Source organism: Oryzias latipes, chromosome 9 (genome assembly GCF_002234675.1).
Source record: "Oryzias latipes chromosome 9, ASM223467v1".
NCBI lineage: Eukaryota > Metazoa > Chordata > Actinopteri > Beloniformes > Adrianichthyidae > Oryzias > Oryzias latipes.
Window position 1 is genome coordinate 12,482,431 of NC_019867.2, and position 27,200 is coordinate 12,509,630.

General features: G+C 36.9%; 1 protein-coding gene across 15 annotated transcripts in view; it reads left to right on the forward strand.

The window, feature by feature from the left end:
* The window catches only part of LOC101174837 (ankyrin-1), a 79,739-nt gene that overhangs the window by 13,597 nt on the left and 38,942 nt on the right, over positions 1-27,200 (forward strand). For 13 of the 15 annotated variants that reach the window (XM_023958444.1, XM_023958450.1, XM_023958451.1 and 10 more), the window contains exon 2: positions 14,338-14,430. The exons of 1 other annotated variant lie outside the window; for it this stretch is intronic. In XM_023958444.1, the coding sequence (XP_023814212.1) occupies positions 14,338-14,430 (93 nt within the window). Of the gene's footprint in view, positions 1-14,337; positions 14,431-23,283; positions 25,435-27,200 lie in introns of those variants that run through there. One more of the 15 variants, XM_020705910.2, reaches the window with a different exon arrangement.

Here is a 27,200-nt window from a genome sequence, read left to right on the forward strand (position 1 = left end):
CCAGTTTAGTTTAGTCTGTTTAAAGAAGTGTTTGTACAGTTAGTGAAACACATTGAGACAACTGTGTTGTAATATTGGGCTATGTAAATAAAATGGAATTGAATTCAGTTTGTTCTGTGATTCTACCAGACATTTAACACCACTGTATTTTTGACTCTTCCGATATGTTAGAACTCGTCGCTATTATAGTTTGAGGATGCTAGAGGCATGGCCTCATGGGAAGGCATCAATGAAGATCTAACCAATTGGACTGAGTATCAATGACCTTGAATCAATACATTTGCACTATCACATGGCCATAATTTAGGCCAGTTTTAAGATTGAAACAACGTTGAATGAAGTTAATATTTTTTTAATATAATATAGGTTTACCTATTTTCATTAGAGTTTTCACATAAGTAGTGTTTTAACGGAACACAGAATGAACTTGCATTCTTGAGTTTGTCAAAGTTTACATTAGAAATTAAGACCAATACATACACACAATGTAGTTTGCCCAGGACTGATGCAATAATTGACAAAAGTGATATATTAATCAATAGACTTTATGCACTTGTTTTAAATCACCTAAACTAAATTTAAAAATTACTTTTATAACCCAGCCTCTCCACCAGCATGAAAGTTACTTATTTGAGTATATTATATGTTGCTGAAATTACTCTCTCCATTTCCATCTATCAGTTTTCCTCATCAATAGTAATTTCTTATTTTTTTACATGATTATTTTTTGCTGCATTGTCTGTGATTTGTTTGCCTCTGCAGAAATGTTTTTAGGGTGTGACTTTAAATCCACATGCCTCATCACTTCAGAAAAACAAGAAAAAACAGAAGTTTTGAAAAAAAAAGTTTGTTTTTGGTTCCACATCGTTTCCATCATGGAAAAAGTCTTGAGATGTGAGGTTTGGAGACTATGTTTAGAAAACTTTGTAGTTTATTCACTAAGTGTTTATAAATTCAGAACCATGGACAGTGACACACATTTCTGCAAACTTTAATACAATTAATCTTGAATGTTTTTTTTCCCTTTACAGGCATTTGTCTATAAAACAAAACAGCTATTGTTTTGCATGTTTGTTTTTTAGAAGCCCTGCTACAAGAATACCCCTTCTGTTTGTCGGACATTTTTTATTTAAAACTATAAAATGCTCATTTATAGAAATGAAACATCAAGCTCCATCTATGGTTGCCTCCCTTTTGTGTCTGCGAACTCTCGACAGTCTTCAAACTGCAAGCCCAACAAAACACGAAGATGTCTTTGATTGATGGTAGATGGGAGATATATAGTTGACCTCTTATGCAGTTCATCCCTCTTGTTATGCCTCATTTATTCAAAATGGCAGCCAATAAAGAGTAAAGCTATTTTAAGGCATTGCTTCTGGTTATACACTATTCTTTATGCTGATAAACTTTTCTTTGAGGTACTTTAGTCGTCTTGAGGTCATATTTGCCCCATAGGCCTTTTCTGGGAAGAATTGTGCAACAAATAAAATATAATGGGGTCAAATGTGGCTTTTTTTTCTTTAATAACTATGGAAAAGGTTGTTTTGTTGTACCAAAACTTTGATATTTCTTGTTAAAACACTGAACAGATTGTTGTTGGGCCATTTTTTTTCTAGTTTTGATCCCAAATATCAATTCTTTTTAGCCAATTTCTTAGTAATTTTACTTTGTCCTCAGTTTGCCAAAGTGTTTTCCCACAGGGAGCTTCTCTGTTCAAACATGTTCCCTCAGCAGGGCCAACAGCACAGCACCTTTTCATTTTCTGCTTTTTCGCTCCCCTTGACAACACTCTTCACCCACAGCTTCACTTACAATGTACACTCTCATCATGTCTAAACTTTTCTCTTCTCTTTTGTCGTTTTTTTTCCAACTTTCTTCTGAGTCTCTAGTTTTAAGGCACTTGCATTTTTGCTATTCTCTTAATTTGAGTCCTTGAACTGACCCCAGCCCTTCCATTTATGCTCCTTTTATACCGAATGTCCTCCGCTTTGACAACCTCCTTGAACCACTCACACATCAAACCCCCAACTCAAGTGCTACCTTCCTGTTTCACTGAGTGTCAAGGACTTCTCTGTGGTTGGTATGTGGGATGAGAATACATGCTTTGTGTGAGAAGAAGTGTTTCTTTCTTTTTTTCTGGTCCCAGGTGCACAGCAGTGGAGAATGTGACCCCTCTTAGTTGAGTATGGAGACTGAAAGTTAATTTAGATGTATAGTGACAGTGGAGGATGAGAGTTTACAGGTTTAGGGGCAGGAAATGTTATCGTTATACAGATCAACTGCTCAAGCCTCCACATCAGAGGGACCTCAAGTGTTTTTTAGGAAATAAAGTGTTTTCATTAAAGTCCACATGGATGTCACCATTTTTTAAATATCAGACTGAAAGACATTGACTGTACAAACCACCATAGTGTTGGAATATACCTGTCGTTATATGAACACAAAGTCTTTCATGAAGTTTAATCTTTTAAAACTCTTTCATGTCTGTTTCTGCCATATCTGTCATAGAATGAATAATGTTCATCTTTGTGGGAGTAAACTGCTTAAAGAGAGCAGCTAATTACTTTTCTGTCAGATCATTATGTTATTCAACTTAGAGCTGTTATGCACCAAACCTCATGTGTAGAAATTACTAAGTGAATACAACATAGTGCTTTCTGTTTCCTTTTTCCTTGCACAAGGAGTTTGCTGAATAATACATTTCTAAAAGTCATAATTTATTTCCACACGATGGTTTTAGTGCTGAAATTATCCCAAAGCGCAGTGGATTAACATACAATGTCTTTTTCCAACAAATAAGGCATTTGCCAGACTTTACCAGCCCAAAAATGTGCAGAATGTCAGATTAATATATATAAATTGAAAAATTGTGGCAGGGAGCATGTGTTCTAATGAGAACTGCTTTTTTGTTTAGTCTTTATTCAGAATTACTGTTATTTAAAAATTGTTTCTATCCTTTTGCACACTCTTCCCGGGTTATTCCCAGCTAAAAAACGTTTTCACATTCTTTTGTAAAAAAATAGAAATGCAAGACATTTTACACTGAGGAACATTTTTTTTTTCAGTACAGTATTATTTCTATTTTTCATGGGAAGATGTTCTGCCATCTTAGCTACAAAGCTTAATACCTTGCTCCATGCCAGACACTGAAATTAATCACATAGAAAATAATGTTCTCAGGGATGTAAGGTTAAATTGGCTTTAATAGTTGTTGTGACACTTTTTTAGAAATGAAACACAAAATTTTGCAAATGTCATCATCTTTTTGTTGGAAAACTACAAAAGCTACAATTAAGTTAGGTAACTGCTTTAAACATTCAAGGTTTTCTTTGTCTCATACTTTTTTGATCACCTTTGCATTTGTCGTCCTGTTAGTCAAGGTTTGCTGAATGTGCTTGATGTAATCACATGTTTTTGAGTGGTTGTACTCTGCTGAGATAAAAGGAGTCCCATAGGAAGCAGCCACCCGTCCTCGTTCATATTTCCTTCTTCTTTAGGGTGTGGGTGCATCCCTCTGAAAAAGCAGAGACAGGATAAATAGGGTAAGGAAGATGAGAAGAGAGAGGGTTTAGATATGGAGGATGGAAAAATCCTAGAGAAGAGAGGAAACACAAGAGCTAAAAAGAGGGAGCAGTGACGTCACTGTTGGTGTCGATGGGGAGCAGAGAAAGCTCCATGAAAGCGGCTTGACTGTCTACCCGTTTGAATGTGCCCCTCACTGCTGATAAGGACGATGAAAGGAGCAATGATGACAGTGGGGGTGACTTAGGTTACTATTTTTAGATGCATTCAGCTCTTTGTATTTGTGCAGAGGATTTGTGCAGGGCTGTTTAAAACTGCATTATTACATGGGAGAATGGAAGGGTTTTCTAAAGGTGCGTGCATGCATCTTCATTTCTGTCCTGCAGTGATGTGCACATGTTTGCAGGTTTGAGTCACGTGTTCCAGTGCTGGCAACAGTGAGGAGCTCAGCATGCTCTTCCCATGTATATTCAGAAAATGGCTTTCAGGGGCCGTGAGTGGATTGATGTGTGTGTAAGTGATCAAGGGTTTTCAATGCTATGTATATGTGGCAGTGCTACAGTTGTAACAGGAACAAGGGAAAAGATGGAAAACAAATAAAGGAAAAATATCAAATATGCTGAAATTCACTCTGATAAAGACTTGACATGTTTGATGTTAAAATTATAAATTCTTTCTGTATAATCTGGAGAAATACAATGTTATACAATATTTTAAAAACATATTTTTATAATAACTCACTTTAAATTATAGGTGTGCTAAATAAGTTTTAACCTCTTAATACCTGGCGTCTACATGCATGGACATAACATCGTGGGTTTTATTGCATCAATAATTCATTCTGTTTACCTGGGGCTCTGTGAATGCAAATTAAAAAAAGCATATCAAACAAGAGCTCCTCTTAAGAGGTTAATGACCCTCTACTCAATTGTAATTAGAACAAAAAAACGTCTACATTCCCAAGTTTACATTAGGACATGAAAAGTTAGGAAAATTGACTGACTTAGTCTGAGATACAAGTTTTTCTACATGAAAAGTGCCTTAGCTCAGAGTCTCAATCCGCTTGAAGACGACTTTATCTTTACTGAGTCTGCAATATTCTTTGCTTTCAGGGATTTGGAAAGAAAGCTAATTAATCTAACATATAATTCAAAAATGCCCTATACTGCACATGATTTATTTTAAAAAAAAGTGAAGTGAGAGAAAAAATTTGTAAACCAGATAGTTAAAAATGATGCAGTGATACCTCTACATATAAGACTCAGCATTCTTGTGGTTTTTGTTCGAAATGCCCTTGCTTTTCACCCTATTTGTTTGCTGCTGTGGGAGGTACCTTCTTCAGAATTGTCTGTTGCACCTTTGACTATTCTTCAAACTGAATTCCCTGTTTGATAAAGGGTGTATGTTCATAAAGCGTGAATGTGATTATTTGAGCTGTTGTGCAGATCTCCAACATTTACTGTCCAGTGTTTCATTTGGTCTGTTAACCATAAAAGGTACTCTAGTTCTGCAGCTTAATCTGCATAAACTAGGTCAGAAAACCCTGCATTTTATTGTATTTCAGTGATGAAGACTGTATATAAACTTGCCTTGATGTTGAACTAATCTGTAGCATTATTGGCTCATCCAGGGCTAGTCCATTATTATGAGCCACAATGTAAACCATCAGCATCATAGACTGGGTTTTCTTTTGTTCTCCTTAAGTACCAGTAGCCGCTGCACATCCGCGTGTATATAAAAGGTAGAAGGTACACTTAAAAACCCACCATCAGCAGCTTAAAACCTAACAGCATTTGCCCCATGAGTGAGCTGACTCTGCAGCACGATATGTTCAGGAGCACAGAGGCAAATGACAAGAAAAGTTTTTTATCTGAAAAAATAAACCACATTTGCCGTTTGCTTTGCAAACAATTTAACATTTTTATTACTTTGGCATCGGCATTAGGACGGAAGTCATAGTTAAGATCTGCTTCAGGGTTTGGGGTGCTCCTTTTCTTCTCTTAAACACGACTGTGACTACAAAGCTTATTATAGAACAATTGTTTTCATGTGTGTGTAACTTCTAAATAAGTTCCAGTGTATTTGCAAGTGTGCAGGTGTGCTGATGCTTTTTTGAGAGTAAACAACAGCACACAGGTTAAAGAAACACTGGCTTATCCTCGCAAAGGGGCTTTATGTTTTTCTCATCTCGTTGGAAAAGGAGGGGGCAGCCATCTCTAAGTCTCAGGTGGGAGCAGCAGAAGGTGGTAGAACAGCTCTGATGGATGACCACAAGGAGCTCCGGCTCCATTATGCCAACTGCTAAGTACAGGCATGCACACAATTTTCAGTGCAGTAGAGGAAAAAAGTGTGTAGAAATTGTGTGCATGATTTTTGCAATATATTAAAACAGAATGAACTATTTTATAAATGCTTTTTGTCATTCCTGACTGTAAGATATAAGAATTTTTTCATATAGTTTTTCATATAACTTGCATCTACTGTGAGAATAACTTGTCAGAGCCAAAAAAAATATATGTATTTAAGTGGTGTCAAATAATGCCACCTTTGCAGTTACCATAGTTATTTTCCTGAAATGCATAAAAAAACTCTTTTACATGAATGCTCTTTGTAGACAGGGATGATGTGATTTCTTTTAACATAGGAAGTACACACAATATTTAAAATTATGTGAAACTTTAATGGATTTCTGGCTTCAACAGAATTACATAATGTGATTATAATGTTATGAGTTTTATGCATCATCTGGTATACCACTTTCTTTCTTACTCCTTACTCTTGCAAACAGCCTTTATTCCTCTATGTTACAGAATAAGTCAAGAAATCCTCTTGGTTTATTAAAAAAATTCTGATTGCTAATAGTTACTCATAGCTTTACATTGTAGGTTCTCTTTATGTCATCTTGTTTTGATTTTTATAAACTTAGCTAAACTCAGAATAAAAGGATAATTTTACACCAAGCCTTAAGTCTCTGTCCTCAATGTCTAAAAACAGTTACTGGCAGAGGATCTTGTCATCATGAGCAGCTATTGGGATACTTATTGATAGAAAAAAAAAGGAAAGCTTCACATTTTTGTTGCTTAATTTGAGAACAGAGTTAAGTAACTGAAAGCCAAAGTTTGGAGGCTTCTGGTAAACAAGACAGTTGATCTGATGCTATGAACTATAGCACAGCTCTATTCTGAGTTTCCATCTAAAATGATTGTTTTTACCAATTTTACACAGTAGCATTGAAGAAAGCATAACTTATACACCTCATGAATTAAACTGTACATTAATATTTACCTAACCCACTCCTCTCTTCAACATAAACAAGCAAAGGTCTAGATTGAATTTGTTTTATAGGTCTTTCAATATTTTCTGTTACATATATTCTTTTTTAGGATGTTGATTTTTTTGTTTATTGGTTACACATTTGCAAAATGGGAGGCAGATGGGCCCTTTTTTGTGGCAGTTATTACACTTGATGCTAAATATTATTATCACTATTATACTGTTTTACATTATGGTCGCTGCTGTAATAGCCGTTGCTTGCATTTAGGGCATAAATCTTTTGTTTGTATTGATGTACGTGGTGCAGCTGCCATTTTTCTTGGTTTATTCTTACCATGGCTCTTTGGTTACCCCTATTAAAGCATGCAACACCAGCAGGGGAGGGTTGGCTCCAATAGTTGGTGGTTCTCTAGATGTGTGGACGTGATCCTGGGTAATCCACCGGCTGCTCCACTGTGTCTGTGCATGGCTCAAGGCTGGCCCCATACAAAAGAGCAGACCTGAAAAGCACCCTAATGAGGCACAGGCTGGAAGAAAAGGCATGTCTCTTTCCATTTCTCTGAGCGACAAGAAAAGAGCAACATAAAAGAATAAAGAACAAGAAAGAAAGATGAAAATAAGCCTCTCAAATCCAGGTTTTTGGCTATGCTGTCTTTTTGAGTTTATCTTTTCGCCATGCATATGTTTTATTATGGTAATGCAATGTTGGATAAAAATAGTCTGAAATAGAAAAGCAACGGCTTTTAGTAAGGATGAGAGAGGTAGGGAGGAGAGCGAATGGGTGCCCTCTCCCTGTGATATTTAATATGCATAAATAAATGCACATATTAGGTCTTGCACTTTCAGTATCTACAGCTCACTTTTACAGAAAAGGGGTGCTTTAAAGTCACTTTAATGTAACTGTCACCGCACTTTCTTTTTGGGTACAATTCTGGGCTCTTTGTCATGCAGGTGTACATTTGTAAAATCTGCACATACATTAATCAATACATTGATATCCCTGAATTAATATTTTTCCCAGACTTTATCTTTCAAATGTCGGCGTATGCTGTGGTATCATTGCCGTAGCCACTACAAGAAAAATATGCCCAATATTATTTATTTTTTTGTTTTTTATTATAACTAAATCTATATTCCGATTTTTGAACTTGTCTTAATCTCAGTAGTTTAGAGTAGCTCTGGTGTTGACCAAAACCATTTTAAAAACATCTAGAAACAAAACAATACATATTTCCAAAGTATGATTACCCAACCCTTGTGTTTGAGCCAGACAAATGTGCACTTAATCTGAAAACAGATTAATCTGAATATTTTATTTTGTTAATCTCCCTACAGGCCTTGAATTGTCCATTTTGGACTTTTAGAACTTTACAGCAGGAAATCTTATATCTTTTCAAAAGTATTAAAACAAAACAGTGAGAGATTTGTAGCTTAATATTAAAGTAGAAATCAAAAGGATTTCTTTTCCTGCTCATGTTAAATGTTTATTGCAGCCCCATGTGTTAGGATAAACTCTCTCACTTGTTATCAAGTCCTCCAGAGGTAGTTTTATGAAAGCAAACTCCCACACTCTCAGCTCTCAACAACCAACTGATAACTGTTCTCTAAGGCACCAAATGTAAAAGATCAGAGAGAGCCGTCTTTATCAGAACTTCAGGAAACTTCAAAGCAGTTTGTCTCTCAGCTTTCTGTGACGTTGATGCCACCGTTGACCTCCACTGCTTCACAGGCAGATGAGTCTGATTCCTTCAGTCTGACGTCTGAAGGAAACAAGAAGGTCTGCATTAAACAATAATACATATTTACTCAGTCCATTATTGAATTGTGAACTCTGTTAAATACAAAAAAACATATACATTTGAAACAATTAAAGCTTAATAGAGTTTTTTGTTGCATCTCATAGTGATAATAATTAGGTCGACAGAAATAAAACAAGGAAAAAAAAGTTGTTGTTTTTTAAAACCTTGAAGCTAATCTTGTTAATCAAATAAGTTCAAGGAAGATTTTGCATGGAGCCCCAGATGAAAGGAGATTGTCAGATCTTGTATTTCTTCCCTTTTCTAATTATTGCTCCAACAGTTGATCTTTACTCACTTAGCCGCTTGCATGATTTTTAAAGCAATTTAAAAACATGTTTTTAATTATTTTATTTATTTTGTTCATTTAATTTAATTGTACTGTATTCTGCTGTGTGTTGAAAGATGAATTTCTGCTCGTTGTCCAGACAATAAAGTTTATCTATTCTATTCTACTCTACTCTATTGTTAATGTAGATTAGATCATCCCAGTCTTATTAAGGTGTACAATCTTGTCCTAGGTGTCCTTCGACAGCTCGTTGGTCATGGTGGAAAGGTTGAAGTCTGGCTGTTCAAGGCTGTCTTTCATACAAATAACCAGTTCAAACAGGTGCCATTAATACAGTTAACAAGTAGAGAATAAAAAGCAAATTCCTTATGCTCCACTTTAAAATATTTGATCTAAAATGAAACAAAGCTCTTACTAGAAATGGGAATACTTTTTAAAAATGTTTAAGGTTGTTAAGGGAATTAAGAGGAAGTCATCAGAGCCATTAACCACAATGTAAATTGGGACATGACCCATTGTATATTTCAGAATAACTATGTTAAATAACTTGCATAATAGATGGTAAAGTCTGATGAACTTAAATATTTTCACAAAAATTATATGTCAAACAAAAAAAAATATTGTGAAAAAGTTGTATTTTAGACACACCAGTGCCTTCTATACCCCCCCCCCCCCCCCCCCCCCCCAGAAAGAAAAAGAAGAAATTAGATTACTTCTATCCAACACAGCATTAAATGTATGTGTCTGAACTCAGAAGAAATGATGGGGCTGGAGGGTGCAGATGGATAAAGAAACTGAACTTTAGGGGACTGCACCAACTTTTACTCTTATCCCATCTGGTAGTTCCACCTGTGCCCTGTGTAGGAAACTCCTTTCTTCTGCTGATACAGCCCACGTTAGATGCTGCTAAGCTGACAGATGTGTATTATTAATCATGCTGGAATGTGGATCTCTGAGCTTATGCTTCTTCAGTGAACTTTGTATTTTGCTGAACTTAGACAGTCTTGTCATTTTACTCATTTGTATGCATTTACACCAACACTTCAAGCATCCCATGTGTTTCTTTGAGAGGTAATACACATAAAAGTTGAAATAATTGGTTAAAGGGTGCGAAAATAAATTGATTTTGTTAATGAAGTGGGTTAAAAAATATTTTTTGGAAGTTTCACTTCCGTTTCTGTTTGTTGTTTATTAATTGCTAGAGAAATAAACTTACCAAATATATCAAATCAAATCAACCTTTATTTATATAGCACTTTTACAACAACACATGTCACTCAAGATGCTGTGCATAAACTACAATAAAATTTAAAAACAAGATGACAAGAAAAACGGTGCCGACAACCCCCCCCCCCACACACACACACACAGACACACCTACGTACACCATGATTAAAAGAGTGATAAAATGATGGAATGTAGAGACCTGGCTTCGTCCTGAAGTATGTAAAATATATACTCTATATCTTATAGTTAGTCTCTATAACTTGGCTAAAATTGGAGGAAGAATTTTTGAATACTCTCATGTATTGCTTAGTGAAGACATTTTCATGGTAGACCTTCATTTTTTTTAATATTTTTGCCTCAGGACTTGAATTATTTAGTTGGGTCCATTTAGTTCAGATACTGTGTCAGCTCTTCACAGAAGACCACTGGGCTAGTTTGACGTGTGACATTAAGACCTTGTGTTTATTCTGCACTTGAGGGTAATGGACAGGAAAGGGCATGATCATTAAAGAACCAGATGTACTGCAGGAGTGAAAGGAGGACTACTTTTTGGATACTTGTTCCTGCAGTTGCTTCATTGTTTCTGAAGCACTATAGTCATAATCTCCTTTACAGATGCTAGTTCAATGTCTGTAGGGCTCAAAATGTAGTTGTTAGGATAACTTACAAGACGCTTGCATGGTTTTATAAGTATGTAGGATGGAACATTGTGCATTGGACATCCATACTGTGTTCAGATAACTCGCTTTACCCGTACTTTTAGAAATATGATTCTGTAGCCTTTGGACCTGTAGAGGATATTTTTATCACCATAAAAAGGTTATCACCAAAATCTCAATACTTACTGTCACAGATATTTAGAATTGGTTGTTATTTATGTTTGTTTTTGTATTTTATTTCTTTTCCGCTTGTTATCCCTCAAAGATACATTGGTGCCTAACTATCAATAATTTTATTTAGGGGAGAAGCAATATGTAGCGATTGATGACTTATTGTGTTTTCACTGAAGGCTTCTCCAAAACTGTTCAAAAAGTTTGATAAACGTTTTATATATATCCCAAAGGACTCTATACCTATGTGATCATGTGCACTGGGAAAACACAATTGATATGAGTTTATTAGCAATAAACATCATAGTTTTTTATTAAGATTAGTTTTGAAAATGGGCATTGGACTTTATAGATCTTCACACAGCAAGAAAAAAGTCAATAATTTTTGTTTTGGACAAAGAATCTATAATTAGTCCATTTATAACTTTGCCTGATCACCTTGCATTATTTGCAAAAGGAAGTGGCTCAGCCAGAAATATGTGCCAAATAAGATCCAGGGCCAAAATCTTCGATCTTGCTGTTGTGTGTTATTGTGAAGTTCCTAGTTCATTGATTCTGTTCCTGTAAAAAGAAAAGGCTGAACTTTTTAGTTTCTAGTAGTGTCAAAGCAATATTACAAAGTTCAAGCTCCTTTTTCTAAAGTAAAAATAATTCATTTGGGCTTACATAAGTGTCTTTCATTTAGTTCTTTTTTTTGTTCTTATGCATCAGGTTGTCTGCCAATGACCATTTGCAATCATTTGTCTTTTGACTCTTGCCCTTAGTGTTATCCTCCCTGCAGCTTCTTTGTAAATAATGAGAGGCAAGATGACCTTCAGAGTGACCCTTATCCACATAATCAGACAAAATGATTTGCCCTTTTTCTAAGATGGCTCATACCAGTTGAATACCAAGTGGAAAGCACCTGCTTGTTAGTTGTTGAGACATATTGTGTGTGTTTTTTATATCCCTCTAATCTTTAGCGTAACAGTTTGAGTTTCCTTAGTGTCTGTCCTCCGTCTCTCTGAAGCTGCTCAGTAACCAGCCTATCAGCCTCGCCCTCTCTTCCTCCTCGTAGTCTTCATCCTCCATCTCTTCGCCCCCTCTCTCCTTGTCATCACAGGCCGTCTGCTTCTTAATCCAATTATTCCTTTAAGCTGATACGCTCTGAAACTCACCACAAACTCTTAGGTCGATGCCCCTGTGCATAACATCCACACTTCTGGGCACTCACACTCTCACACAGTTGCACGCATAAAGACAAGCCATTCTCCACATGCATGCTTGCAGCAGTCGTAAGCAGAGCTCCCCTGCAGTGTCACTTCAAATATGTTCCACAGATGAGGTGGAAAATTTTGTAAAAACCTAAAAAGTGTAAGGGTATTAAATTTAGTAGTTAACTTCTGTGATTTCTTTGTTTATGTTAATATTACTTCTCCTGTTGTAGCCTATTCTCGGTTTTCCTAACAGCAACTTTGACCGATGTTGTCACTATCTGATTCACTGCAACTGTTTATTTCTTCATGTGATTTTCATTTGCTGTATGATGCCCAGCATATGTTGGTAGATGTTTCTGCTCTTTGTATCTGTGCTTTATTCAATTAATTTAACATTAAATCAGATGAGGGGAATCTTTTTTCTAGCAAATCTGCTTTGTTTGAGAGTTGGATCTCCTTAAAAATCTGTGTTACTTGAGTTCCAGAGTTTGGAACTAAAATTAGAATTTGTGTTGTGTTTTTACATCAAGTTAAGGATTCCTAATTGAAACTCTTTGAGTTGTTGTTCCAATAACTTCTTACTTTACTTTCACCATGGTCAATTATTCCCTCAACAACTTCTGTGTCAACAGCTTAAATGTTAAACGGTCAATCATATGACTGCATCAATGCTTCTCAAAAACACAACATATCCAGCAAAATTCCTAAATGCAGTAAATGGTAAAGGTGTCACATTCTTGGTGACAGGGTTGTTAGTTCTGCAAAGTTCACACTTTTGCAAATCTTGACAAGAATTTTTGCCGCAAAAGGCTAGCAAGCGTCACAAAAGGAGCTGTGTTTGGTTATTTTTGCTGCTGACGCGACAGCACTCCAGAGTAACAGATGGGGCTTGTTGAGTGTGTGTGTTAGCGTGTGTGTTTCAGGGTGACCTGGTGTAGCACTGGCAGCAGCATGTGCCTGAGCAGTCTCTGCAGCGTTCCTGTTTTGATGAGGAATTGGGAGACGCAGAAGGTGAATTCGGTTGTGTTGAATTTAATGCTGATGCACGAAGGTCGCATTTCTGTTCTAAATGCAGCAATCTTGTCCCGCTGTTGTCATTTATCCAAACATATGTCTGCAGCTACATAAATCATTGACGTGATGTTTGCTTGGATGTTTGGGACATGTAGTTTTCTAATTGAGGTAAAAAGAAAAACTTTTTTTTAATTCTTCATGGGATAAGATTTCACACATTAGCTTGTTAATGAACAGTTCCTCTGCAGGTCTATTCAATATAAAACCATTTGTAGTGTTTTTGATGATCGTATTATTAAAGATCAGTGCACATTTAATTATATTCATACATTGTAACTTAATTTCAGCAGTAATATCCTCTTTTGATCAAACATTTAGCAAACAAATATGTATAAACCCCAAAGAGTGATCCTAATGGGGTTTAATGAAGTATGGTTCATTTGGAGCTGTAGATTTCTGAATCTGAGTATCATCTGACTCTTATTATCTCATCTTGTTTCTCTGCTTTGTGAATATTTCCTTGTAATTGGAGCATTTTTGCAACTTTACCTTTTACTGTGATTTGACACATCACATGGAAAAATATATGCTATTTTAAAAATACTGCTGAAACATCTTGGTGTCTGTTATTTCTTTTAGTTTTTATATGGTTGCATGTTGCTGTACATGAGTTTCATGAACCGCAACAAACTGTGTGTCTGGATATTGCTGGAACAAGTGTCCCATTAGAACCATGTCTAACTTTAGTGCAGACGTTGCATCTTTTTTCAGCAACACAAGTGACCTGTGTGAGCTGCAAACCATCGACTTCGGGTCTGCCGCCATTATCGTCACTGTGGTGTCCTCACATCCTTCGCTGTACTCAATCCACCCATTCTAACCTCACCTGTTTCCCAAAGAATGTTTATGTTTGTCATTGAAGAGGTGACATTGAGTTGATGTGCGACTGGAGAGGGTGGGGAAGGGTGGGGCGCTTCCTTATCCAGCTTCTTTACTTCCTCCTTGTTTTCTCTCAAGCAAATGTTCACCTTTTCTTCTGTGACTCTTTTTCATGTTCTGGCCATTGTTTCAGCCCGCTCTGCTGCTCTTCTCTCCCTCTTTTGCCTTCTATCCTCTGTTCTCTCTATCCAACGCTGCTTCTCATTGTTGCGATTAACTGGGCTCTGTTCTTATGTCGTATGTCCTTTTAGGCCCACGCTGTGCATCGCTGGCTAATCGATCAGGACAGTAGTGTGAGCTCTGAGATGCCGGATGGCCAAGGAGTATGGCACTATGATGATGAAGTAAATATCTGCAACACGTATCTCTGGATTTTTTTTATCACTTTATCTCCATGTTTTTATATATTATATATATTATCATCTTCTACCTGTCACTTGAATTTTGTTGTTGTTCTGCTGTTGTTGTTGTTTTGATCTTTCTTAATTTATGTTGTGTGCTGCTCCTGTTATCATAGTTCTGGTTTATTTGATTTACTAGTGTTGCTGTTGTGCTGTGAGCTGATTCAGTCAGGTGTCGTGGAATCAGGCTGGACATTTTTTCTTTGTTCCTGTCCTTGCTTGACTTATTATACTAACTTGCTCAGTTAAGATTTTTTTTGTTTTGCGTCTTTTTACGTTCTTTTCACTTTCACTTATTTACACAAGTGTGTATTTGTATATATAAAAATATCTATATCAATGTCTGTGATTTTTCTCAAACAAGGCAGCATATTACCCGAAGAGAGTCCACAGGCGAAATATTTTAAAGCTTTGATAGAATTTTCTCATAACTGATGTACAGTAGATTAGCCATATTATAATAACAGGTTACAGTAGTGATAACAGACAACACCTCAAGTATTTTTCCTGTGGGTTCTTCTAATTTCTAAAATATGCTTGTGTCCATCAGTGTTTGTGTTAGAGGTGTATAAAAACTATGTGTGTGTGTGTGTGTGTGTGTGGTTGGCCTGTTCTTGTTTTTATATCATAATGGGAACCTAATGCTTACAAAAACCCGATTAAGTATAAGTTTGTGAAACTAAATGAGTCCATTAAATATTAAGGGATTGTAGTTAGTCATTCAGTTGTTATGGTTACTCTAAGGGGTCTGGGAATGTGTTGTCAATTGAAAGTCCCCATGGGTATATAGAAACAAAGAAGTGGGTGTGTTTCTGTGTGTAAAACAGAGCATGTGAAACAGATATGAAAAGTGGAGGGATGTTTGTCTTGGGAAATGAATGTCTTTGTTTATACCAATGAGTTGATGTGCATTCTTTCTGTCTGTCTTTGCATGGCATGAGTATGTACATTAGTCTTGAGCATGATTTGAATGGCCGTCTGTATTATTGTTGTCTTGTGTCAGTGTTTCAGTCTGTGTCAATGAGTGGTGGTGTCGATGTTGTGACTGTCTGTTTTTGCATGTGCCTTAGATGTGCTGTGTGTTGTGGCTGTGTGTATTTTTCTTGTGAAACTTTGTCATGTGCTGTGCATGTGTCTTGTTTGTTTTATCCTTCTAAACAGTCTGGGATTCGTTTGTCAAAAGTTTCATTGCTTCTGTCTAATAGATGATCTTGAATCCTTCGTCCTTTTGGTGGAGAAAAGATCATCTAATAGCAATGAGGCTGATGGGAAACAGGTTCCAGACGACTCTTGTCCCTGATGGTTTCCCTTCAGATCCTGGCTCCCCCCTTGCTCCCATATCAAGCCTAAAGCTATTCTCCTGATCTCCATATTGCTCCCAATTACCCTGGAGCATAATTGGCATCTCCTTTACTTCTTTACTAAATCCAAGCCATTTTCAATTAAACTAAGTAACCCAAGTGCACAATTTGGACCTAAAAAACAAATGGCTAAATAAAGTGAGCATAAGTGACCACATTTAAAAGAGAATGACATGGAAAGAAGGCATGTGAGTAATTGCATAAACCAACATAAAAAGCAGCTTGACAAATAACAATATGGAGTCTTTCCCTTGGTGATGCTCTTGAATGAAAATGCACTAAGCAGTTGTTTTTGTCTGTGTTTATTTTGTACATTTGGTTTGAATGGATGAAAATGTAGAAGTTCTACCTCTTACTTTCTATCAATACTACGAAAGTCATTATTTTAAAAACACTGAAACTTTTACAGGTGGTTCCTTAAACACAGTTTAATATCATTCAGGATGATGCCATAACTCTGAAATCTGTTGTCAGGAAGTTATTTTGGAAAGACTAATGCAGCACAAAACTAAAAGCAGGAATTATCCCACTTCCAGGTTCCCCTCTCAAAATTATCTGTTGCAAAGCCTGCAACAAAAATACCAACATGTCCAAATTACCCACCACCTAGTGGGATCATTTTAAGGTTTCTCTGAGGAAAATGTCTTTAAGGTTAGGTTAAATGACCCTAAACACTTTCTAATATGCAATCAAAATTATGCCAAGGTTTCTTGAGCATTCGCTGTAACTGACTAGCGTGGAGTGAGAAAAACATCTGTCCTCAACAAACACCAAAAACCAGAAGGAGCATAAATTAAACAGAATATTGGTTTTCCCTCATTGTTGTCTGCAGATCTTTCTTTCCTTCTTCAAGCAATTAACAAAACAATTGAACAGCTTTCCCTAATCGGTTTTTATTAAGTTTAATGTTGTAATAAAACAGTAAAACAACATTTAAGTGTCCTTTGTCACAAAAATCAAACATGAATTTATGACAAATATGAGCTAAAAAGTCAGGATTTTGCTTTAGAATTGGCTAAGCAGTTAAAAGTAGAGATTGTTTATCTCTTGTAGTGGGCAAAAACATTCATTCATTAGTCATTTAACCCTTGTGCTATCTTGATGACCCCACCCTTACATCGACGTGTTCTCCCTACCATGACAAAGGTGGATAAAGGTCGGAAGATTTCATGTAATCCATGGACACCAGTGAGGTTCACAAATCATTGAAGAAAAAAGGTTCAGCGCACTGTCTAGTGGGTCTAGATGACCCAACTCCCAATGTTAAAGTGCCTAGGATAGCACAAGGGTTGCTTGTCATTTAAACAGGGATGTCCCCATCCAATACTTTTGTAGCACATTTAAAAAATGAACAACTTTAATAAACAGATTCAGGGTTTCCCTGAATTTTATTTTATAAACCTTCTATTATTATTTAACACTTAAACAGAGCACTTCTGTGAAGTAACTTGAGAAATCAAGTAAAAATACTGCAACTATCAACTGGAAAAATAGATAACCATTTACTAGTAAAACTTGGTGATAATTTGTCATGTGAAAATCAAATCAAAAACGCTTAGCTTGCATTTTGTATTTGGTCCATTGGCAGCCATCTCTGTCTGCCAGCAAATCTCATTAAAAAGAAATGTGAACCCAAAACCCAATCCTTTTTCTTTTGAAATGTCTTTTTAGGTTATTGTTTGAGTTGAGACAAAATGCAAGAAACACTTGCTGTTAGTTTAAAAGGTTTATTAGGAGTTACTGAGCCCGGAAGTCAAAATCTTTGAACATCTCGCTATCTTTACCAAACTGTTTTTGTGCGCCTCCTGCTCAAATAGTACCGCATTCTACTGTGCTTAACGGCAGTAAAATGTCATGATCCATTCATGATTTGCAGACTTTTAGTAGAGTATTTATCTATTATATAAGCTTGAAATGTAAAGTGCTAATCATAATAAGAATATAACAAATATCCGATCCCAGAACGGGATACAACATCCCATTCCTATCGAGTCTGAAACTACGTGATTGGGCCCGATTTCCAATCACGTGATTGAAACAGGACATCTCTACATTTTATATTCTGGTAAATAGAAAACAAATACTAAGTCAGAGCTACGTGTAGCTACATTGTAGGTTAAGTGCTTTTAAAAAAATCCCACCTGAAACACAGAAACAGCTTAAGCAGCACAACAATGTGTTTGCACCCCTCCAAACTTCGCGTGTCTCACTACAATCCTCAACAAGCCCTTTTCATGGAAGCTCCACCTTGCTTTCCACAGAATTCAAAGGATCTGCTGACAATGGCACACCCTAGCATGCCTCATCCTCTTCGCCTCCATCAATAGCAGGTCAGCCTGGTGAATATCCCTTATCATCCCAAAGCTCTAATTACCCCTCAGTGAGTCCTCTGAGACAGATGCTCGGGGAGCCAAGCCCCATTCGTCACAGTGCGGGTGCGTGCTAAACTCAATTTAAAAGAAAAAAGCAAACTGTCACACTCTGCTCTGTCACATAAATTCTCCTCTGTCTCAGCTTCTCTTTCCAGCTGCTCCTCAGCCAACTGTAGATGCGGACGGCATTAAGAAGCCCATTCATATCCAGCCACCAGCAGTTGGCTGTAATTTGTTTTGGCTGAAGGGGGGCAAAGAGCAATTTACATGTGAAAGGCCATGGCGTATTCAGATATTGTAACTCTCATTTTCATCCAAGGGTTATTGACACCAGCTTCACAGCACTCAGATTAAAGGTTTATTGCTGTTGTACAAGACTGCAGAAGTCTTGTAATACTGTCTCAGTTGGCCTCATACCAACTTTTGGAAGAAGACACAGAAATGGCCTTCTCTGCCTCTTGTTGACCTTTTAGGAGAGGATCTTTTGAGACATAAAACTGTGAGATACCTTTGGCCCAGAAATAAAAACGTTAAGTGGAGCCATTCTGGGTAGTTTTGAGATGACCATCTTTTCTAATTCAGGCAAAAGCTAAGATCAAACTTAAGGTGCATATTATAAATTTTGAATTTGATTGAGTTCATAAAAGTTTGGAAGTACAGCTTTACCTCATTTATCGTGGGGGTTTCGTTCTAAAAATAACCTGTGATGGGTTAAATCTGCCAAGTAGAATTACAGGCGTCTTGGTGGGTATAAAAATGCCCCCCACACTCTTTATACACATTTCTCAGACTTTTCACAGACATGAACATTTTCACACTTTTCTGCCTTGTTTAAACTCTCAAAAATCAAACCTTCTTAGAAAAAGAAGTAAAGTATTATAGAATGAAAACAAATATCTGCCCGCTTTATATAGATTTTGCAAGCTGAACACGTTCTGTACAGGAGTGACTGCACATAGGAAGTTCATTGACGACAATCAACAGCCAATCAACATGCAAAATTGCACACACAAAAAATTAGTGAAATAGTGAGACCATTAAAAGGTGAACCACAATCTAGCGAGGGAACACTGTAAAGGTTTATGGGAGCCCATACAATAAAAACTTTCAAATGCAATACAGTCACTAAGAGCTGTTCTCTATGATTAAAAAGTAGCCATGCCTTTAAGGATTTTTCATTGAGTGCACTGATTGGTCTGCAATCATAATCCACTTATTTAACTCTTAATACTTTCAAATTTTAAGTGTTTGAAGTTACTTTTCATTGTATAGGTTTAAACTTCCAATAGCACATTTGATTTTAGTTCATATTTGTAATCGCTAAGTTTATTATGGCGGCTCAAGGGTTCTGTGACACTCTAGAAAGCCACTTGTTTTAGATCTGCACAAAGTAAACTAAGATATGAGTGAATGTTTATACAACAAAAAGAACAGAAAAACTGCAAATATGAATGTGCATGCATGCATGCATGTGCATGTGTTTTTAAATGACTGCGCAGAATGCATGTTAAAGGTGGAAGTATATTCCAAAGGAGAGTGTTGATCAAACGTATACAAAAATCTGAAAAAGCCACCATTACAATGGACAATTTTAAGATTTTCAGATGTCATTAAAACACTCTCCAATCTTTCAAAAAGTCTTGCCAGCATTATTGGTCAACTGTCTGAAAATGTAAAGAAATTCTTCTTTTTATTAATAACTTTAAAGTGGAACCCCATTTTTTTTGTCAGCCACAAAAAGTAGCTGTTTTCACTAACTCAAATGATTTACTGTATATCATAACATTAGCACAGGAGAAACAATACTTTCTCCATTTAAATACAAGTCAGATTATATGAAGTGGTTGAATGAACTTTTCCAATGCAGCTGAAAATACAGTTTTTTCTATGTGTGAACAAAAACATTGTGGGTTAAAGACTCTTATAGTAGATCAAGGTAGATGGAAAAGTTTTGCTTTAAAAATGCTTTTGTTAAAATATTTTCTTTTACTGTACATGGGAATGTCAATGAAAATATGTAATCATTCTATATTATAAACAAAATTATAACTTATAATTGATTGCATGGATATATAAAAATATGAAAAATAGGCTACTGGAATAAAAAAAAAAGTTTTGTATAAAGTAACAAGATAAAAAGGACATCGACACAGTTTTACTTTCTACTAGGATTTTTGAAAATTATAGTACAGTGAAAGTTTCAGGTATCTATATATGTCAGTGTATTTCATTAAATTTGCTATAACTGAGATGTTGATCGAAATTTAATATTTTTTTACATTTCCATCTGAATCGGACTTTTTTTGTTATGCTTCAGATGTATCTTCAATTTAAAATCCCAATTCGCTGCTAATTGATAGTAAGCTTATTTCATAGTAATTTTGCATTCTATTATAGGACAACTTCTCTTAACCACTTTAAAGTTAAAGGTTGCTTCTTCACATGGTCTGATGGTGGAGTGCATGATCTTGATAAATTTTTAGATACTGCTGCCTGAAGCGTATGCCTGCACATGGAAAGTTTCTGCATAAGTTTGCTGAATGCAAGTGATGTGCGATGTGTGTCTGTACTCGCCTCATTAGAGGTGAACGTGTGCGTGAAGTGAGTGGACTCAGGAGCTTTTGTGAGTATGGATATTTAAGTGTAAAAGGCAACATTAGCATTACTGTAATCAGTAGTCAGAGTAGTTCTTAAAACGTTATTTAGACTGTACTCACCATGAGTCATTAGAGTGTCCTCTATAATTGCTTGTACTTAATATTTATTCAATTGTCAGTCTCACATATAGCAGGCAGTGAAGCATATCTCCCCTGAGATAGTAATTGTTAAAATAAGAAACAGCATGGCAGATGCATCAACTGTATATATTTGTTAATTGGTAGTCATGGTGGAAGATACCATCCCACAATGCCAGCAGAAGAAATATTTTGTTCAGACATTTTACCGATTTCCCGTAAATCCTAGATTATGTTAGTTATTGTTTGTCATGTATGTAGTTAAGGCATTTGCCCTTCTTCACGCCCTAAGGTGCGCTTATTTTGTCCATCATCTCCTTGTGTTTTATGTGTACACGTCTGTATTGAAGACAAGAACGTAAAAGAAAAAGAGAAGAGAGTTGTGAGGAATAATACCTGCAAAGGCTTGGCATACACCATTATAAGTCTAACTAGGCAGAGGTAAATTTTGATGTATATTACAATTTTTTCCTTAAGATTAACATAGTGCTACCTTATCATAGCAGTAGTTGCTTTCTGACGTGAATTTTTGATATAAAAAAAAACAGTTTTTCTTCTACCATTATAAATTCCATAATTATTAATTTAGGGGTTAAATACATATACTATTATGATAAAACGCTTTTTTTTTAGATTTACTCCCAAATGTCCTGAGATTCTGAGATAGGGTGTACATCAGTTAAGTGCTGAATGTTGTTAAAGGGAACAGAAAAATTGTGACAGAAGTTAGGATGGGGGGACCTGAGGGATTTTTATCTTTCATCTGCAAAAACCTGGAATCTGAGGATGGACACGCTAAAGTGTGGCGCAGTTTTACTCATAGGAGGGAATATATCTCAAACTATTGTAGACAAATCTGCATGCATCTTGCTCAAGAGGAAGAACGGCCTATCCATTCATGAGGATGACCACCATAATTTTTTTTCTTCCAAAGCATGGATGTACACCATGAATAATGGGGCCATGGCATCCTCATCCTTGTGCTATTTGAATATCATCCTTTCAAGACAGTAAATTAATTCTGAACATTGAGGAAGTCTTGACCTACTTCATCTCTTTGATTAACAACCAAACTGATTGAATTGTGGTTTGTCCGTCTGCGATTCCGATTGAAGCTGAGTGAACCTAGATGCGACTGACAGATGTACCTTTTTCTTTTAGATGATAGAGGCTGTGTTGTTTTTGTACTTTGATATTATGCACAAATGAGGAAAAAAGGAAAAAAGTACAAGTGGTAAAGAGGATTCTCATCACAAGGGTAGTATTTCCTGCACCTCTCAACTCTCTTTACATTGGATTTTCATTTCTCTTTGTTTCCAACTTGTGAAGATAAATGGGAGCCCGGGCCTGCTTTGACACACTGCTGCTGTAGTTCTCTATTGCCGTCATCTTTCTTCTCCTCCCTCTTAACTCATGTCTTTCTAACTCCTTTTTTTTGTCTTTACAGGTGCACTGTCTCATGATGAGTATGCACATGCATTCTCCCAATTTTACATGTAAATTTGAGAGGGCACATGCCTTTTACTGCACAACATAAAATGTATCTGTAGGGTGAAGATATTTTAAATGCCTGCATCTGCTAATCCCTTCAGTAGATGTTTAGAGAACCGGCCATCTCAGTGTAGCTTGGAACGAGGAGCTGAAAATGTAGATAAGGCATTACAATTGTTTTTAAGATATCTATGTATGCTTTAAAGATGTCTGAATCAGCTGCAGTAAGCATCCCAACCCAGCATGGACACTTTTTTAAAACTCCATCAAGCCATTGTTGCAACACAGTAAAAGAGAAAACTCCAGGCAGCACACGCTTGAAATTAATTAAGGGTGTATTCAGACCGGACACATTTGGTCCGCTTTAAGTCATAATCCGGAACAAATTTTTGTCTCAATACAACCAAATGGACCCTGGTCCGGGACCTGGACCCATCTTTTGAGGTGGTCTCAGTTCGTTTCTAATCGGACCGAGCTTTGGTTCGTTACATTTTTTTCTGACAATCTATATGTGATACACACTTATTAGGGTACCTTCTTAGTTGTCTTCTTGTCAGTTACCGCCCTGCAGCATGCTGCCACCGGACCAAAAGGGCCAGTAAAAAGTGTTGTACCTGACTTTGATACTGGCTTTAAAATTGATCAGTGAAACATGAAGTTTGAATCAGTAAAATTATTGCAATGCACAGGACTTCTATAATTTCTGCCTCTAATTGCTTTCCCCTGGGAGCCGGTTTAGCTCGTGCTGGTTTGCGGCGCCATTAAACCGGGGTTCGAATCCGGGCTGCTCCCTGTTCCCTTCTCTACTTCTGTGCCGGTCCCAAGCCCGGTTGCTTTGAGAAGGTTGTGTCAGATGTTATAAGATTCATTTAATAAAATATTTTAATTCCTGAAAGAAAGGGATGTGATGATAATTTATGCAGTTATAAATGTTTGAAAGCATTCATAGAACACATGACAATGCCAGGACATAGACCAGAACATGCAGCACGATTGGGGTTAGCCTTAGCCTTTTATTGATCTAACAACGGGAGCTTGACACGGGGTGCAGAGAGGGCACGTCTGTCTCGGACTTGTATCGACCCTGACACAAAAAACTATTATCTACTTGATCGTAATGTGAAGCCAGATTGCACTGCTTACTCTGACATTGGGCAACATCTCTGCCTCCTTAAGAAAACACATAACAAGTTAACAATCTGTTCTTCCCATGAAGTGTGTCAAATCTAATGATGGACAAAATGTGAAGTGTCTTTTTGCTCTTGTTGTATACTCTTTCATTTACAACTACAGAGAAACTTTTGTCCCTTTTGAAATGGGGGTTTTAGACATGTTAAATAATTGTATGTATGGGGACGTTCACTATGTATAATGTATTACTAACAGTAAACTTTGTCACCTCGTTTTTTGGCAGGCATTCATTGAGGTTTGGACCCATTACCATGGTAACAAAGAAAAAGTGGAAAAGTGGGGCTTTTTTACCGGCATTTAAGGTTGTGAAAAAGGTCTTTGTTAGCCCATTTTTTAACCTTGCAGAGCCTAAATTTAGCTGTTACTGAAAACCGAAGGCTTTGAAACCTAACTACAAATGTAAATCAGAGTTGCTTAGGGTTTTACAGGAAATCAGAAAATAGTTATCATGAAATAAGGAACTTTCCTCAAATCCCACATAAAGTCTCATAAAAGTTTAAATTTGTAACATTTAACCCTTTCAAGACAAACCTCAGATTACATACAGCTTTGGCTAAATAAGGTTGTTTATGCTATTGATTTAGTTTGTTTTCTTTAAAGGCCACAGGATCATTTGTCATGTCTTCGTGGACATTAGTGTCTGTCGTCTGTCCTCATTTTTCTCACTGGAGCTTTCATCACTGTCTAAACTCGAATCTGTGGACAGGACCGGGCTCCCACGTGATATTTTCGCCAGGGTCATGGTCCAGTGGTACTGACTAGTGTATAGCTTTTGCTGTGCACCCTCCTTCCTTCCCTTCTCAGAGTTGCATTTATCTCTCTGCATGGTTTTGGCAGCGATGTGCTTTTCCCAGCGTTCATCCAGGAGAGGCAGAGAGGAGGGGAGCGGGGCCCTTTCAAGTGAGGAATGACGGACGCTTTATTTAAAGAGGCAGGGCCTTTTGAGAGGCTGGCCCCTCAGTGCTAGCCCCCTCATACCCCATGTGTCTGGCCCATTGTCACTGGGTGGTGGCAGACCCCCCCCTCCAACCCCTTCTCTCACACACCCACACACCACCTCCACCAGGCGCTTTGTCACTGTAAGTCACCTCAGAGACTGAAGCAGACCTGCTTAAAAAAAAAAAAAAAAAGTAAAAAACGCACCGATTTGCCACAGTAACTCTTTACCATTCTGGTACTGTCGGGTCTGTGGGGAAAAAAACGCAGAAAGAAACTAAATTGTCTGCCTGTCACAAAATATACAGCAGACACACATATGGGCGTGACGTGCAGGAAGAAGGGACAGGAGAAAGAAGGGATAAAGTCGGAGGGTTATCAGGGATGGTGAGAAGCAGCAAAAGCTGCAGAGCGTTGAAGGGTGGACATTGAGAATCTCTGAAAATGAACAACAGGCGGAAAGATGCAACAGAGATGAGAACAACTGAAAGAATTAATCCAGAAAAGTAGCCTCAAGTACCACCAGGATGTGTTCAGGAACTCCATCAGGACAGCGTGGGGTGCCCGTTTGTTTTTAGCTGCGTGTGTGAAATGTGTGTCTTTAGATACAGGCAGCATTCCTCCAGAGATAAACCCATGGGCCCCCATCCACTGAGCCCCCACCCTCCTTAGGCTCTCCCCCTGTCCAGCTTACTCAAGTGTGTGAGTCTGGGCCGTGCTCGTTTGTGTTTACGGTGGATGGGGTCTGCTTGCCCTGCACCGTAGCACTTGCAGGGGGCAACAGAAAAGAGAAACACAAAACGTAAGAAAGGGAGAGCAGACGGGCCAGCAGGCATGCCAGTCAAGACCGTCACTTTCGGAGTAAGTAACTTTGTTCCTCTTCCTGCTGGTGCACCTTAATTGCACAGTTGTTCTGTCCCTTCTAGATATTTTTTCCTGATTCATTTCTTTTTACCTCTCTTTGTCATATTGGTCGTTTAGTCCAGTCTTTTACCTCTAATGCCTTTAAACATCATTTATAGAACTTATAGTTTTGAATTTGCTTTATTTTAAATTTACTTTGCCACATATGACGATGTGTTGTACTACACTAAATGTTTTTTGTGTATTTTACTTTATTAAACCCCTCTGTTTGTCAATTTCTGTTTTCATTGACCATGTCTTTGTAGAAACTGTTGTGGGGATTGCTTCCTAGCTTTCACGACTTGTTGTTTTCCTTGATCACGAATTTGATCTTGACATGAGGTGGTATGTTTGCTGCAAAATGTAGAGGTGAAAGTGAAGTGATTAATGGCACAAAGATAAACTTTCTCAAAGCTCTAATGAAGAGATAGTGTTAAAAATGCAGCTTGACTTTATAAAACTCCTTTGGCAGATCCTTTCACAGCAGCTTCAGAGTAAGTCTTGGTTGCTAGGGAGGATCTCTGAGAGTTGGGGTGCATGTGCATCCAAGACCATTGCGAGCAGATAATATACAAGCAGGTGTTTATTATGATGTAGTTTAGTCTTTTATCTTATTTTGCTTTTATTTGTTTATCTGCTTGAAAATCCCTATGGAGGATGTTTTCCAGAAGTAGCAAGTAAAGGAGAGGGTTAGTAGTCTTATTAGTAGATTAGTTAAATGAATTGTTCTTTGTTTACTGAGCTCACAATCTAAAATAAACATGTTTACATGTCCCTAGTTCTTATGTTGTCTCTACAAAGTTGTAGTTAGGAAACAGAAGAGATGTCTTGCTACTGATGATGATGAAACTCAGAAATGATCTAAGGATAAGTCAGAGTTCAAAAATATCTACATGTTCTTTTATCAAATACCAGGTTTTGGTTTTCTTTAATTACATTTATTCATTTATATAGCATGTAAGAGTCTGTGGCTGTGGAAGAGCAGGCAGCGGGCTGTTAAGATTGTAGGATGTTATGTCTTGGGTGTCACAGCTGTTCTGCTCTAGACCTGGATGATAGACAGAGGAAGGTAAAAAAATAAACCAACTGGAATAAAAATAAAAGTGAATGCTTTCATTGAACTCAAATAATTTTTTCTTTCAGAAATGTGGGGGGAAAAACTGAAAAAATAAAGTAAAACAAAAGCAATACCATTATTAATACACTGTATTACTTGGGATAGATGAAAAATAAGTCAAACCCCACATTTTTTAATTTATGGTCAAGTTTAAGTTTAAAAAACATGAATGACAACTAATTCCAAAGTGAGAGTTCTTCTACTGCTTTCAAATTGTTTGTTTGACATTTTTCTTATTGAAAATCTTGAAACATTAAAAGTAGACTATCAACCAACACTCCAGATTTTGTATTATGCAGACGTCTCAGGAAATGTTTTGAAAAAAAAACTCTTCCATAATATGTCTTCCATATCAGTACTGTCTTCATCCCAACCATATGTAAGTTTTTACATCTCTCTTTTTTAGTATTAAGCTTTAGTTGATCTAAACCAAAATAAACGCATTTGAATTTTAGTACCCACTTACTTTGAAATTTTAGCATTTTGATCATGCAAGTATTTTATGTTTTCTATAACCCTGAAGCACAATTAATATTCCACCTTAAATTCTTTTGAGTTATGTAGTAGTTAAATGTTTACTTTTTTCACTGCTGTACTTTAAGTTTAC